Below are 13,606 nucleotides of genomic sequence, written 5' to 3'. Positions count from 1 at the left end.
TATTAAAAAAAAGAAAAACTCAGCTCTTCAGGAGCATGAAGAAAAAAAGAACCGATGTAAAGTGCAGCACATGTTGAATCTAAAGTTTTTATTTTCCTTGCTAGTCATTTACCAGAAGATTTTATTTGATGGTCTTTTGTCCATTATCCATTCACTAGCACTACTCCTGAAATACATGGAAGACTGCCATGACAATTGTGCCACTCAGGGAACCAGTATTGCCACCAGAGTGGCCATCTTGACAATCTTGTTATCACTACTTCTTCTGAATGGATGGCCATATAAACGTGGGGTTTTCACCGGGACCTTCATGATATCTAGTTAGTTCTAAAAAAAGTTTTAAAAGAAGACGATGCAAACCTTACATACAGTAGGCTGCTACATGGCCATCTTGAAAATCTTGGGCTCACTCTTACTCCTGAATGCATGTTTGTATTGACCTGGGGCTTTTTATAAAACACTTTTATTTATGTTTGTTGGTCCTAAATAAATATGGTTGCCAGTCTGACATCAATCTGACCACCATTGCAGCAAATTAAAACTCTTGTTATCTTTCAAGAATAGCAGAGATCATTTCAACACTCAGAAGTTAAAAGTTAGAAATTCTTATCTTGGATTCCTGGAAACTCTTTTCAGACAGTACAGCAGCAGTCCCTTCAAGGGTCTCTCTATTTATAATTGCCTTTGTAATCCCTTAAGATGAACACAAAGCCATAAGAATTTTTTTGATTGACCCATCCCCTGTTCATTTGGATCATGATAATAATTTGAACATTTTGCTGAGGGTCAGAGTGGACCACTTAATAATTGCCATGGATCAGAGTGGACCACTTAATAATTGCCATGGGTCAGAGTGAACCACTTAATAATTGACATGGGTCAGAGTGGACCACTTAATAATTGACATGGGTCAGAGTGGACCACTTAATAATTGCCATGGGTCAGAGTGGACCACTTGATAATTGCCAAGGGTTTTGATGGAGCACATAATGATCTTTCCTGATGTTGATTGTTCCATAACTATTGTAAACCTTTCCATGAACCACCTGAATGGAACTTGCAGACCACCAGAGGTCCATGTACCCCAATTTGCGAACCTCTGATTTATATGATATTCTGTTCTAAAAAATAAGTGCACATGGGTTCCATAATTAAAGTTTTCTCTGACCCTTTTCACCCCATTTTTAAAAAAAAGGTCAACATATCTAAAAATGGGGTGGAAAGGATCAGATGAAACTAGGGATTCCAATGGTCACCGGAACTTTAACTTTAATCACTGCAGTTGGATTGTTCTATCTGTCCTCAACTATTTTGTCAATTTCATAATTATGCTGCTGAAAAGTTTGATGTAATGCATATTAATGTTTGTTTTCTGTTGAGATCCAAAGGCAACATCCTTGTCCTTTTACCCCCTTTCCTCATTATTTTAAAAGGATATTTCGTGCATAAACAGCTAGCCATAAAGACGATTTTGTTTCATTCTAATATAGTCACTGAAAAATATTAAACGATCTGAATCTTTCTGCAAAAGGAGCATAAAATGGAAGAAAAGAAAGAAGAAAAAAAAAATGTGCATCGGCCGGGAATCGAACCCGGGCCGCCCGCGTGGCAGGCGAGCATTCTACCACTGAACCACCGATGCTTATACAAACCTTTCGTAAAAATGTATTTACATTCTGTTGAAAAAGTAATTGTTGATTCATTTGTTCACAGATGATATTATTTTATTTAGTAGTCATATTTTATATTGTAATTATAATTTCCGTCAATCATTATTTTTTACCTATTAGCACAGTAGTAACTTCCTTGTGAAAGCTGTCCTGGCAGAGTTAGAGTTGCCCCTTGACTCGATGATAATCGCTTGACCTGAATAGTACATGTTCTTACGGCTTGTTCAAAAGAGGTTTGGATTTCAGTCAGGAAGCGAATTTATTAATTCTTGTCTTCCTTGCAGTTCATGAACGGCAAAAACGATATCTCGATAGGTCAAGATATAGAGGGATTATGTACTAAGCCTATACTGAGAAAGATATGTTGTACATTAAATTTACCTTACGCACTGATAATGTAACAGGTACGTCGACATGTACATAAATTAAATGAACTTAGCTTCAACTTGAATACAATACTCGATAAATATCAGTCTGGTAACAACCAAGTGAGAACACTACGCCTGCGTGAAAAGAATAAAAACAAAACTATGACGTGGTCATATCTACTTCAAGAGTATGTGTTGGATGGTAAATATGAAGACATGCAGGCCGGGAGCTGACACTGCACTTTCAGGGAGTTGGTTCAAGTAAAACAAAAACAAAAACTATCTGACGAGAAAACAAAAGGAATGTTGGTAAACGTTGATCCTGCACTGGTGCATGATGTATTTTTTTATGTTGCTCTACCTTGTGGATGTTGCTGTGGTCGAGTTGTGTGGTGGATCTATACCGGTAAAACTGCCACATTAAACCGACGACAAATTTAAAAAGGCTACTATAACTGAAATGGACCACAATGAAAATAAGGATGGTCCGTGGTTTCGAAGAGGAAAAACCCTCTTCCTTATTATGCTATGGGTATCTACGGTAAGTTGGTGGGGGGGGGGGGGTAAAAAAAAATTGTTTAGTTTGGGTGGTGGTGGTTGTCGGGGGTTTCCATCACGTCCAGGATTACTTCAGTTTAAATATTTCAGCTGGTTTGAAATGGTTTAGTTTGATATCTTTGAAACTTCGAAGTAGTTTCATTTAAAGCTGTAAGTACCTTTAACATTATTTTCTGGGACGTATACATGTCCCGTGTGTGTGTGTGTGTGTGTGTGTGTGTGTGTAGTTGACATAGGAAATAATTAGAGCCCTAGATATTACCTTGTTTTCAGCCAGCCCTCTCATGTAGCTCCTTGAGGTTGCAGACATATTCAAAGATTATACCGTTTCTTTGTTTTCACTGCTGGGGGTTGCAACACTGATCATTTTGAACAATAACAAGATTTTAAAACTGGCCGCTGTAGCGAGTTATGTTCGATGCAGTAGGTATCATTTTTATATAGGGTAAACCTGTGTGAGGCCGTTTTACATTTATTTAATTTAATATAAAGCCCTCTAAATGTTTAAAGAGCTCTCGATTGGGTTAGCGAGCTAGGTTTATCAATTAGTGATTGCCCTCAATAATTGCTGATGTCTTTATTTGAATTGTAGACGAATCCAATTCAAATGGGTAAGATAGGTCAGTAGCTACGTTGTAGAGCTCTTAAATAGAATTAAAGACCTTTCGAATTCGGCATTGATCAAAACGATTAGAGACCTCTTCAAATCAATGATAGAGCTGTCTAATTCATTTGAAGAGGTGTTTAGTGTTCTAGGCATCCAAGCCTCGTTTTCTTAAAATGAATTAATAACTGCTCCCTTGATTTTACCTTTTGTCGCGCTTGAGTGTACATGTATTCATAGTAGGTTACGCTATCGCTAAATTCTGCGATCCAATTCTGACAGATTTCTAACTAATGAATAACATTTAAAGGGGGGGGGGTACTTATGCGTTAGTTTCTTTGTCAGATTCACAAGCAAATGCCTGCATTCCATTGCAACTCTATCAATTGTTTATCGGTGACACGTGTTTCTTTCGATGCCTTTGTACAGTAGTTAACAGCCCCTCTTTAATATTAATGTGGACCATAGGAGCTCGATGTTTAGCTCAGGCATTCGACTTTGTATACATCTCCAAAGTTTGGCTTACTATCATAAGTTTAAGGAATGTCAGACCATTTTCCCATGCTACTGCTCGTCATGACCGTGATCGCGCCCGCTTAAAATGCAGGTGAGATCCCGCTGAATGGAATACTGTCCTCTCATTGGTTAAAATAAAATTACGTCCTGCAGTTATTTACAACTTATTTTCAGTTGGCCAATGAGAAGGTAGTATTCCATTCAGCGCGTTGTTCTTGCATATTAAGCGAGTGCAATCACGCCATGTCGAGCAGTAGCGTGCGAAAATGGTCGGTCATTCTTTAAAAGTATGATAGTAAGCCAAACTTTGGATACCCATACAAAGTAGAATGCCTGAGCTAAACCAAATTTATTACGCTACGCGAAATGTAGCTTGAAATAACAGTGTTTATTCTTAAATGGGTCGCGCGAGAAAGGAGAGAAGTGTCTTCCCTTTATGTATCACAGGTCAATTGTAAGCAACGATACGAGGCCCTGTGCTGTGAACAACATACTTCGCATTATTTTCAACATCTAACTTCGCAAGCTTTTCAGAGGTTGTACAAGCTGCAAGCGCACCATGCTTTATAACATTTTCGTCAAGAGACCTAGCAACTTGTCTTGACAGACTACTGGCTAGAAAGCAAACAATTGTTTTGTTTGTTTGTTAAGCAGCCAATACTGGCGCATTATACAACGGCAGATCTGTTGGACTTGACATATAAGCTAGTACTAATAGTATATTTGCTGGTGCCAACTTGTCTTTCAACAAGCGATTTAGTAAACCACAGATACTTGGTCGGGTATCTGATTCAACTTCACCGGGTTGGGGATGTTATTTTTCAACTACACCGACATATTTCACTTTAGCTAGCTAGATTTTCATATTTCTATTGCGCAAAGGCTCATTATCCAGCCAACGATGACGTTATTTTATAGCTTTCTGACATGCTCATGAAGTCTTCTTATGTAGCCGATGGTGTGGAGGGAGAAATTGTTATTCGCTGACAACATTGAGGGTTGCCGAATAAACCATCGGCAGATGCGTGAGGGAACAAGTTACGTTAAATAGAATATCACGTGTCCCATCCAAGCTTCTGAACACGAGCATCATCATTGAATAACCCGTAAGATATAATGTATTGTCAATACCTATTACGGATCCAGGTAGGCCCTGTACCTGTACTTATTCATCTCAGTCCAGTGTCTTCACCGACCATCATCTAACGGCTTCTAGACGACCACCACCACTTATCATTACGGTACCGACGTAAGCGACATTACAGTCGCTGTCCCTTCTAACCCTATTTTGATATTTGTATGTTTATGTTGAGGTGTAGGGTCAGGGTCATTTTTGGTCGGAAGAGTCAAAGCAAACCCGGGCTATTTGGGTTATCGTCTTGATTTTGTTGTTGGGTTTATCATCATTTTTTAACACAATATAGGATATACATGGCGGCCAGTATTAGTGTTGGAGGAAGAACCCGGGAAAACCCCTGAAAAAACCACCGACCTACGAGAAACTACTGGCAAGATTTCTCACGTACCCACATTGGCCGAGGCCGAGGCTCGAACTCATGCAGACAGAGGTGAGCACTTTAGACCACACGGGCCCCTGTTATCGTCTTGAAATTCCAATATCGCATTAAGAACGATGTCTTGTATATCTCGTCGTCAGTCTTTGTAAGCTTCGCCTTAACAGTTATAAACATCGCCTTCCTTGCATCGATCCAGAAACTGTTTCATTCACTACCGACCGAAATGTATTTATCTCCTCCTGCCCCGTCGGCGGCGATATTCAGAGTCCCTACATCCGTCGATCTCTTGGCAATGAAAGACCATCCCACGTTCAAACAGGTACCTCCGGGCATAAGGTGATTTAACATTAGCTATTGTTAAACCTATAGAAATTCTCCAATGGGTCGATATGGTATATAGCGGAAATTCCAATATTATGAGTCTCCATGTTCTAATAAACGAGCCCTCGAGGACATTCCCAAGATTCGCTTTCAGGAATACAGTATACTAGCACTTCCTTTTGATATCAACATCAGTCGTGAAAATAATTGTGGACAGAACAGTGTCTTACTTCAGAGCCATCTCCACGTCCGAGACATACATCTGTCTGGACGACAAACTTCAAAAGCACCAGATGAGTTATATTCTAAGTCAAGACCTGGTTTCCCTTTTTTCACTCCTTCTTCACTTTGGATTCATTCTGAACAAATACAAATACACTATCCAATATCGTCTCATCTCATCTCAGCATTTCATCCACTTGTGTATGGAGTTCAAAACGCCTGTAAACATGATTTATCTCCGTCAGGAACATGCATTGAAAACCATCTCGTCCGTGTCCTTTGTCCTCTCGAAGAATGACATATCAGCCCGATAATTCCATCGCCAGTTGGGTCTCCTCGATGCAGCAGATCTCATCGTTCCGGTCGCCTGTCCATGAGACAACTACAGATGATTCTGTTGCTCCAGAGACGACCGAAGCTTTGCCTATTAGAACAAACAGTCGTAGTTTTCAAATACAGGAGGTCACATCTCAGCAAATGCGAGAACTTAGCTTACAGCGGGTGTTCCCTTGAATTCCTATCCTTAGGAATTCATGATTTGTACGGATGCGATTTATCACAACAGGCTGGCATGCCAACCTCTTACCATGGTTTCGTGAAGCCAGAGGCTCCAAAAGACCAATTATTACATATGTATCCTACCGCTCCGGTGGCCTAGTGGTTAGAGCGTCCGCCTCGAATGCGGGAGGTCGTGGGTTCGATCCCCGACCGAGTCATACCAAAGACTTACAAAATAATGGTACTAACAGCTGCTTTGCTTGGCGCTCAGCATTATGATGTTAGTGTTAGGACTGGTCGGCCTGGTGTTGAGATAATGTGACTGGGTGGGACATCATGCTACATGTCTGCGTCATGATGCCCCAGTGCTAGACATCACTATAACCTGTCACACTGCAGACATCGTAGCGATATGACTGAAAAAGTGTTAAAGCTACGTTAAAAATCCAAATCTCACACACACACACACACACACACACACGTCATCCTAGAGATGCATGCCATAATGAATGCATTTCCCTGTGTGTGTGTGTGTGTGTGTGTGTGATTTGGATTTTTAACGTAGCTTTAACAATTTTTCAGTCATATCGCTACGATGTCTGTAGTGTGGCAGTTTACAGTGATGTCTAGCACTGGGACATCATGTCGCAGATATGTAGCGTGATGTCCCACCCAGTCACATCATCCTGACACCAGGCCGACCAGTCCTAACACTAACCTCGTAATGCTGAGCACCTAGCGAGGCAGCTGTTAGTACAATTTTTGTAAGTCTTTGGTATGACTCGGCTGGGGATCGAACTTACGACCTCCCGCATCCGAGGTGGACCTCTCTCTCTCTCTCTATGTCACACGCACACACACACACACACACACACACACACACACACACACTTAAACGTTAATATAGGATAACAGCATGTGGTAAAAATATAAAACAAGTTGGGAAGACGCTAGTTAAAATATATCGGACTTTTTAATATTATTTTTTGGGTACCACAGGATGAAATATATCCGGTTTTCCAACGGCCTAAATAACGAGCACCCCTAGCTAATAAAAGTATGCACTTACAAAAAAAGAGTATACACAATTTAGATTTGACTACTGATTGTCAACTGAAATGGTTCGATCTAACCCATTTTACTGATTTTAACATATCCTTGTAACATTTGGGATTTGTAAAATCATATATAGTCGAGAAAACTCGTCTTTCTTTCCTCATAAGTATATTTATTGTCGAAAAAATATACTCCTCTATTTATGGTATACATCGAACTTGGTCGTTTCCCATTAATTATCAACATTAAAAGTCGCATGATAAACTTTTGGGCTAATGTGGTTAGTGATCATGAATAAAATGTATCTTATTGTATGTATTATCTTCTATATTAACACTTTTGGTGATAATTTGTATGACCATAAATGGTTACTTGAAGTAAATTCTATTTTGGATAATGTTGGATTGATTTAGGTATGGAGAAATCAAAGTTTTAAAGTTTTGTATCAGTTAAATGGTTAACAAATTCTGTAGAACAACGACTGAAAGACCAATACATACAGGCTTGGGCAGCTAACCTCAGTACGTCATCTAAAGGTATACATTACAGATTATTTGAAACGTGTTTAGATTTAGAAAATATATATTTTTCATTACAAAAATATATATCTAATATTTGAAACGTGTTTAGATTTAGAAAATATATATTTTTCATTACCAAAAAATATATCTAAAATTTTAATTAAGTTTAGTACTGCAAATTATAGGTTTCCGGTTGAAACTGGTAGGTGGGCTAATGTTCCCTATAACGAAAGATATTTCACACTTTGTCTCAAGAAATAGGAAATGAATATCATTATCTTCTGTCTTATTCATATTTTCACAGTGAAAGACGAAAATGAATACCCCGCTTTTACATTTCCAGGACTAACGTTTATAAATATAACCAGTTAATGAATACAGGCAACGTACGACTTTTAAAAACTATTTGCAGGTTATTAGATTGTATTTTCTAAATATTTTAAGTCCTGTTAAGCAATATGTATTATCATTATACGCCATATATTTATGTTATTTTTCTTATATGCCTCATTATGTTGTGACCTTACAACCTGAATGTAATAAAGTCTGGTCTTGGTCTGTTCTTGTCTCGTCTCACCTTGTCTTGTCAAATTACTAAATTTACTCCAGAATCGAAGCTTAAAATGTTGAACTCACTCTTTAGCACACCACTCCCGCCTTTTTTTTTTTCTTGTACGTTAACTTACTTTTCAACATTATTCATAAGCTTAACGTACGAATGTCACCGATGTAAGAGAGTTGGAAGTTTGGAATGACATAACCTGTTACAAAAAATGGCATTATTACAGCGCCAAGTCATATTTCTGCGCCAAAAAATAAAATTTACCGGTCTAATAGGTAATTCAGTTTTCATTGTTTATTCTAGCGCATAATACGTTTGTTTTCCTTGCTGGAAGCTTAACTATTTGTAGGCACATACAACCAGGCGTCGCATAGGACAGTGGGAAATCTTATATTTAATTATATGAAATATAAAGATATATTTTTACCATGTGCAGGTTTAGGAATGAAAATAGACAAATATTTTGAGAATAATTTTCTATATTTTACACTATTCATCGGTTGATTTATTTGATGAAAGGTTAGCTAAATCAGTCTGTCGGGTAATTAACGAAGATGGATAGCTATGTAGGTGCGTAGGCAGTTTTAAAGTGGGTAGGTAGAAATGTTTGCTTGATGCTTGTATGTATTGAAAATGTAGTTTAACTGAACTTCAGGGTATGTACATGGAGATAGCTGGACCCACCTTACTGGACATGAAACTGTTGTTACATACGAACTTAGAGAGCATCGCCGGCAGCGTGTCTGGTAGAGGGGCGGGGGCGTTACTGGGCGCTTTCGTGTCCGGTATCTTGGTGGACCGCTTTTCGGATTGGAAGGATCTTATCGCGGGAATCAGTCAAATGGGGGCAGCACTGGCCATCAGTATGATGCCCTTCATCAAGGACACTGGATTCCTCTGGTTCCTTTACTTCGCCAGTGGGGCTGCTGCAGGGATGACTAGCGTTGGTGAGTACTTAACATAAGTCTATGGAGGACAGTGTTAGATATATCGTTTCTGGAAATACTTGCACTGACCAAATCAATAAGTGAAATGAGATACCCATGCACAGAAACGGGTACAGGTTAATAACGGCATTATTGTTATGATTCACACTGTGTTAGCAAAGTTATTTAGTGCGAAAGACTTAACTGGACTAGTGACCTATATAAGGACCTATGGGGCTGTGTGGTAGCGCATGAATGTAGATCGTTACTTTTAAACTTTTCATTGTATTTTCTTTACATTTTCGTCTGTCTTTTGACTGATATGATTTATAAGCAAAACTTCGATTGTACTACTAAGCAGGCAGAGCTTACTCTATCCTGGCAACTGGAACTTTCATTTTCTTAATGGAAGAAGAAAAAATGTTTATCGTCCAAAACTGTTTCATGTAAATAGAATCTTTACATCTAGGAACCACATTTAAGAACAATTTATTTTCTCTCGTACTCTTTGTGATATATCGTTAACACAGGCATAATTCATTTAACCTTCTTTTACCACTGTCAGCCATATAGCAACTATAGAAAGATACATGTTACATTATGCTGGCAAGCTGGCAGAGATCGCAAGCAACTCCACTACATTGTTTCACTTCAACCTACAATGAATATCTCAAACACTAGTCGATGAATTGTGGTATACTAGCTAAATAAGAGTCCGAATATTGACAAATATTAACTCAGTTCTCTTTTGAATCGGCAATAGAAGGTTTATCTGGGTTATTATTCATGTAGAAACCAGTCACGTGTTACATATAATTTGTACCTTGATCATTACTTATTAAAGATCGACATAAATGAATATCAGTCAACTTCTCCATGACCTAATTTCGTCAAAATATTATATTTCAGCTGGACAGAGTGCAACACTTGAGTTATGGGAGGAACACGCAGCGTCCCCAATGCACGCACTTCACATGGGTTTTGGAATTGGCGCACTTCTCGTTCCTATAATAGTCAACCCTTTTCTTGCCAAGTTTGTTGAGTACAATACCACAGAAAAGGTCAATTCATCCAACTTTCAAAACCATGATTCTGTGATAATTCTTGAGGAATCTCAAGTACACGTTGCGTACCTCATTGTTTCCATAGTAACCTTTTGTATTGGTGTTCCTTTCTTTGTATATCAATATCTACACATACGGCAGAGACGACACAACCAATACAGTCGCTTGGACATCAGCGTCTCGCGACGGAAAATTAAATCCAGAACATTCAAGGAGATGATAAATCCTGGCAGCTATGCTGGAGGGTCGTTCTGTTATGGAACTCTGATGTTAATTTTACTCTTTATTTTCTACTTCAACTTGGTTGGTGCAGAACAGTTATTTGGAAACTTTGTTCGATCATTTTCTGTGGATGAACTTAAATTTGACAAAGATTCAGCATCGTACCTAAACATGTTATTTTGGGCTAGCTTTGCTTTTGGACGCTTTATTGGCTCCATAGCTTCGAAATATATCAGTCAACGAACTCTGTTTGCCGTGGAAGCTACCCTTAATCTAATTTCTGTCACATTTCTCGACATCTTTTCCACAAGAAATAACATGTTGTTGTGGTTCTTCACAGCAACGAATGGTTTATTTATTGCGCCTCTTTATCCTGCGGGGATTTCCTATGGGAACATTCAGATAGAAATTACTGGAATTTGGGTTATGATGATCATATTCGGGGGTGGATTCGGAGATATGACGTACACCTGGACGAGCGGCCATGTTTATTCCTTATTCGGACCACGTTCTATATTATATGTGCTACAAGTTTCAGCAATATGCATTTTTGTCATTGCCATGGTGATGATCTCAGTTGGTTCTTCTAGAAAAAGTAGGTTCATGGTTCACGTAAAAGTCGAAGAACTGAGGCAGATTGACACAGGCCAAGCTTCTGATGAAGATGAGACTGAATTGAATAGCTAAGACAGTACGAAGATGTCAGTGGTTCGGTGATTTTAGCTCGGAATTTTAAATCAAGCGTGCATTTACATCAGCTGATTGGCGAATCAATTTTATCATAGGGCTGTAATTCACTTCTTACAGAAAATGGTTAAATACATGAGAAACATTTATTTATTTAGTTCATTATTTATTTATTTAATTCATTATTTATTTATCTATTTATTTATTTATTTATTTATTCAGTACCATGTCAGCTACAATTCTTCAAGGGTGGGGAGCTACATAAAAGGTTTTTCTTTCACACTAATCATTAAAAAAAAAGCGCATGACCATCCAGTCTATGTTCATGACCAGTCAAAAGATCGCGTTGTAACTTTTACGTCTTCATTTTTTTCCAGTTTATTTTATCAATGTTCATTGTGATGAACATTGCTGAGCATGTATGCCCAGCGTGAGTATCCAATGGCTAGTTATCACCGAATGAGAGCCATGAAAAGCCAAAATGTTCGAACAAAATGTAATACGAAGAACAAATGATCAGTACAAGGTGTGGAGGGGGCCATGGGGAGTACTTTGAGAGGATACACTGACGTACTGTTAACTACTAAGAACTTTGTTGTACACCGTATTTATTTATATTCAGAACCGTTTGTAGTTGTATACAGTGAGCACGGGCCGAAATGGTTATGCAGTCCGAAATAATGTGTCATGGGTCAGTTTCAAAATATATGCCACATTTACCACCGCAAACTGTGGATGTTGTTTGGATAAAATCTTTTCAAAATCAATTCAAAATATGGAAAGAAAGTAAACAACATTCCTTTCAGCAGGTTTCTCTATCTCAGAAATTATAAACAATGTTTGACCTATGCGTAAGTTGCATGGTTTTGAAGTCAGAGTCCCACTTGAAAGGTCATCGCCAGATTCCATACATTACGGAGGAAGAAAGGAACCATAATGAACTGAGCGAAATTCCGATGGCCAGGATTCATTCCTTGACGATGTCCTATGCAAGGTTCTTTGGTCACCTTTGCATGTAAACGAATGAGTCGAATCAATATAAGTTGTTGAAATTTTATGCCAAAGGAGGAAACAATCTTATCAAAATCATGTTTGTAAGTGTCCATTGTTTTATTCAAATTGGTGCGACTGTGATATGAACTATAATGGAGAAAACAAAATCAAAAATCCGTATGCAAACATATTAATGATTTGTCCAAGTTTCATTCCTAGAAAACTATGCATAAAATCACAAATCCAAATACAAATATATCTACGCATCATGCATAAAACTGCGGCTACGTGTTTAAGAATAAATTTATCATTTTCTGAAATTTAATTGTAAATTATCAATAAGTAATTACTTCTTAGAAAACTGTGCTGATGATATATACACTAGATACTGGTAGTATTCGCACCAAATGTGAAATCGGGGAAAACGAGAATGACAGAGGCAGGGTTTTCTTTTTATCAGTACCCTTATAACTTACTAAAGTCACCGACTAAAAAGTTCCCATGAAACAAATATTAATCTCTGTTTTTTATGAATAACTATGTGGAAGAAAAGTTAAGATTTCCCCTGCGTAATGAAGGAAATATTCACCTGTTCATCATACTCGTTGTGTGGCTAATTTTGAAAATGTCATTATTGCTTATTGTTGCAATTCTTCGATATTTTCATTACCTATCATGCTTCTTGCTTTTGTATATATTTGCTGATTGATCCAAAAACTCAGAATCACTTCTAATATATTTTGATATTTTACTCAGATACATGTATAGTTTAACACTATTTTCGTTCAATTCAGTTGTAAATATATCTATGCAAAAAACAATTCTTGCTGATTCACAAGCAAACCAATACGGGAGAATACATTTTAGCATAACCTGGACACAACGTATACACACTTTTTAAGGGAAATTATTTTAATAAAACTTAATATTCTTTGAATAAATTATTGATTTTACTCCTATTGTTTGTTCCATCTCCTGCACATATCAGGCGTATATGCGTGTGTCAGAGTCGCGGCGTGCGATCGCACCTGGCCAACAGGCTAGGGGAGCCCGAAAATTTTGGAATATGTTTAAAACAGATTATAGTTAAAGCAGATTATTTTTAATAAATTTGGTTTTGAAAACAAACCTGCATTTTTTTCTATGAATCTTTCACACCATTTCTCTAGTGATCGAGAAAACAATATTTTGTGGGCCCATCGTCCTCATTTCGTACCAGGCCCGAACTGCCCTGAAACAGCGGTTGTAGTAAAAGTCATATAGGTCATGTATGTGCATTGACTCAGTTAAATATGAATTTT

General features: G+C 38.0%; 1 protein-coding gene and 1 non-coding gene across 2 annotated transcripts; one reads left to right on the top strand and one right to left on the bottom strand.

Moving 5' to 3' along the window:
* Positions 1–1,571: 1,571 nt before the first annotated feature.
* On the bottom strand, positions 1,572–1,642 carry Trnag-gcc (transfer RNA glycine (anticodon GCC)). The gene has a single exon. It is a non-coding gene; the product is annotated as a tRNA-Gly (tRNA).
* A 175-nt stretch (positions 1,643–1,817) lies between these two features.
* On the top strand, positions 1,818–13,258 carry LOC149801225 (sodium-dependent glucose transporter 1A-like). Its single transcript, XM_089955293.1, has 3 exons — positions 1,818–2,579; positions 9,069–9,360; positions 10,249–13,258. Exons 1-3 carry the CDS (start codon positions 2,499–2,501, stop codon positions 11,310–11,312), a joined length of 1,437 nt encoding a protein of 478 aa, XP_089811419.1. The 5' UTR covers positions 1,818–2,498; the 3' UTR covers positions 11,313–13,258.
* Positions 13,259–13,606: the final 348 nt, after the last annotated feature.

This window comes from Sinohyriopsis cumingii, chromosome 4, assembly GCF_028554795.1.
Source record: "Sinohyriopsis cumingii isolate HCF-2022 chromosome 4, ASM2855479v2, whole genome shotgun sequence".
In the NCBI taxonomy this organism is placed as follows: domain Eukaryota; kingdom Metazoa; phylum Mollusca; class Bivalvia; order Unionida; family Unionidae; genus Sinohyriopsis; species Sinohyriopsis cumingii.
This window is presented reverse-complemented; position numbering and strand designations above follow the sequence as displayed.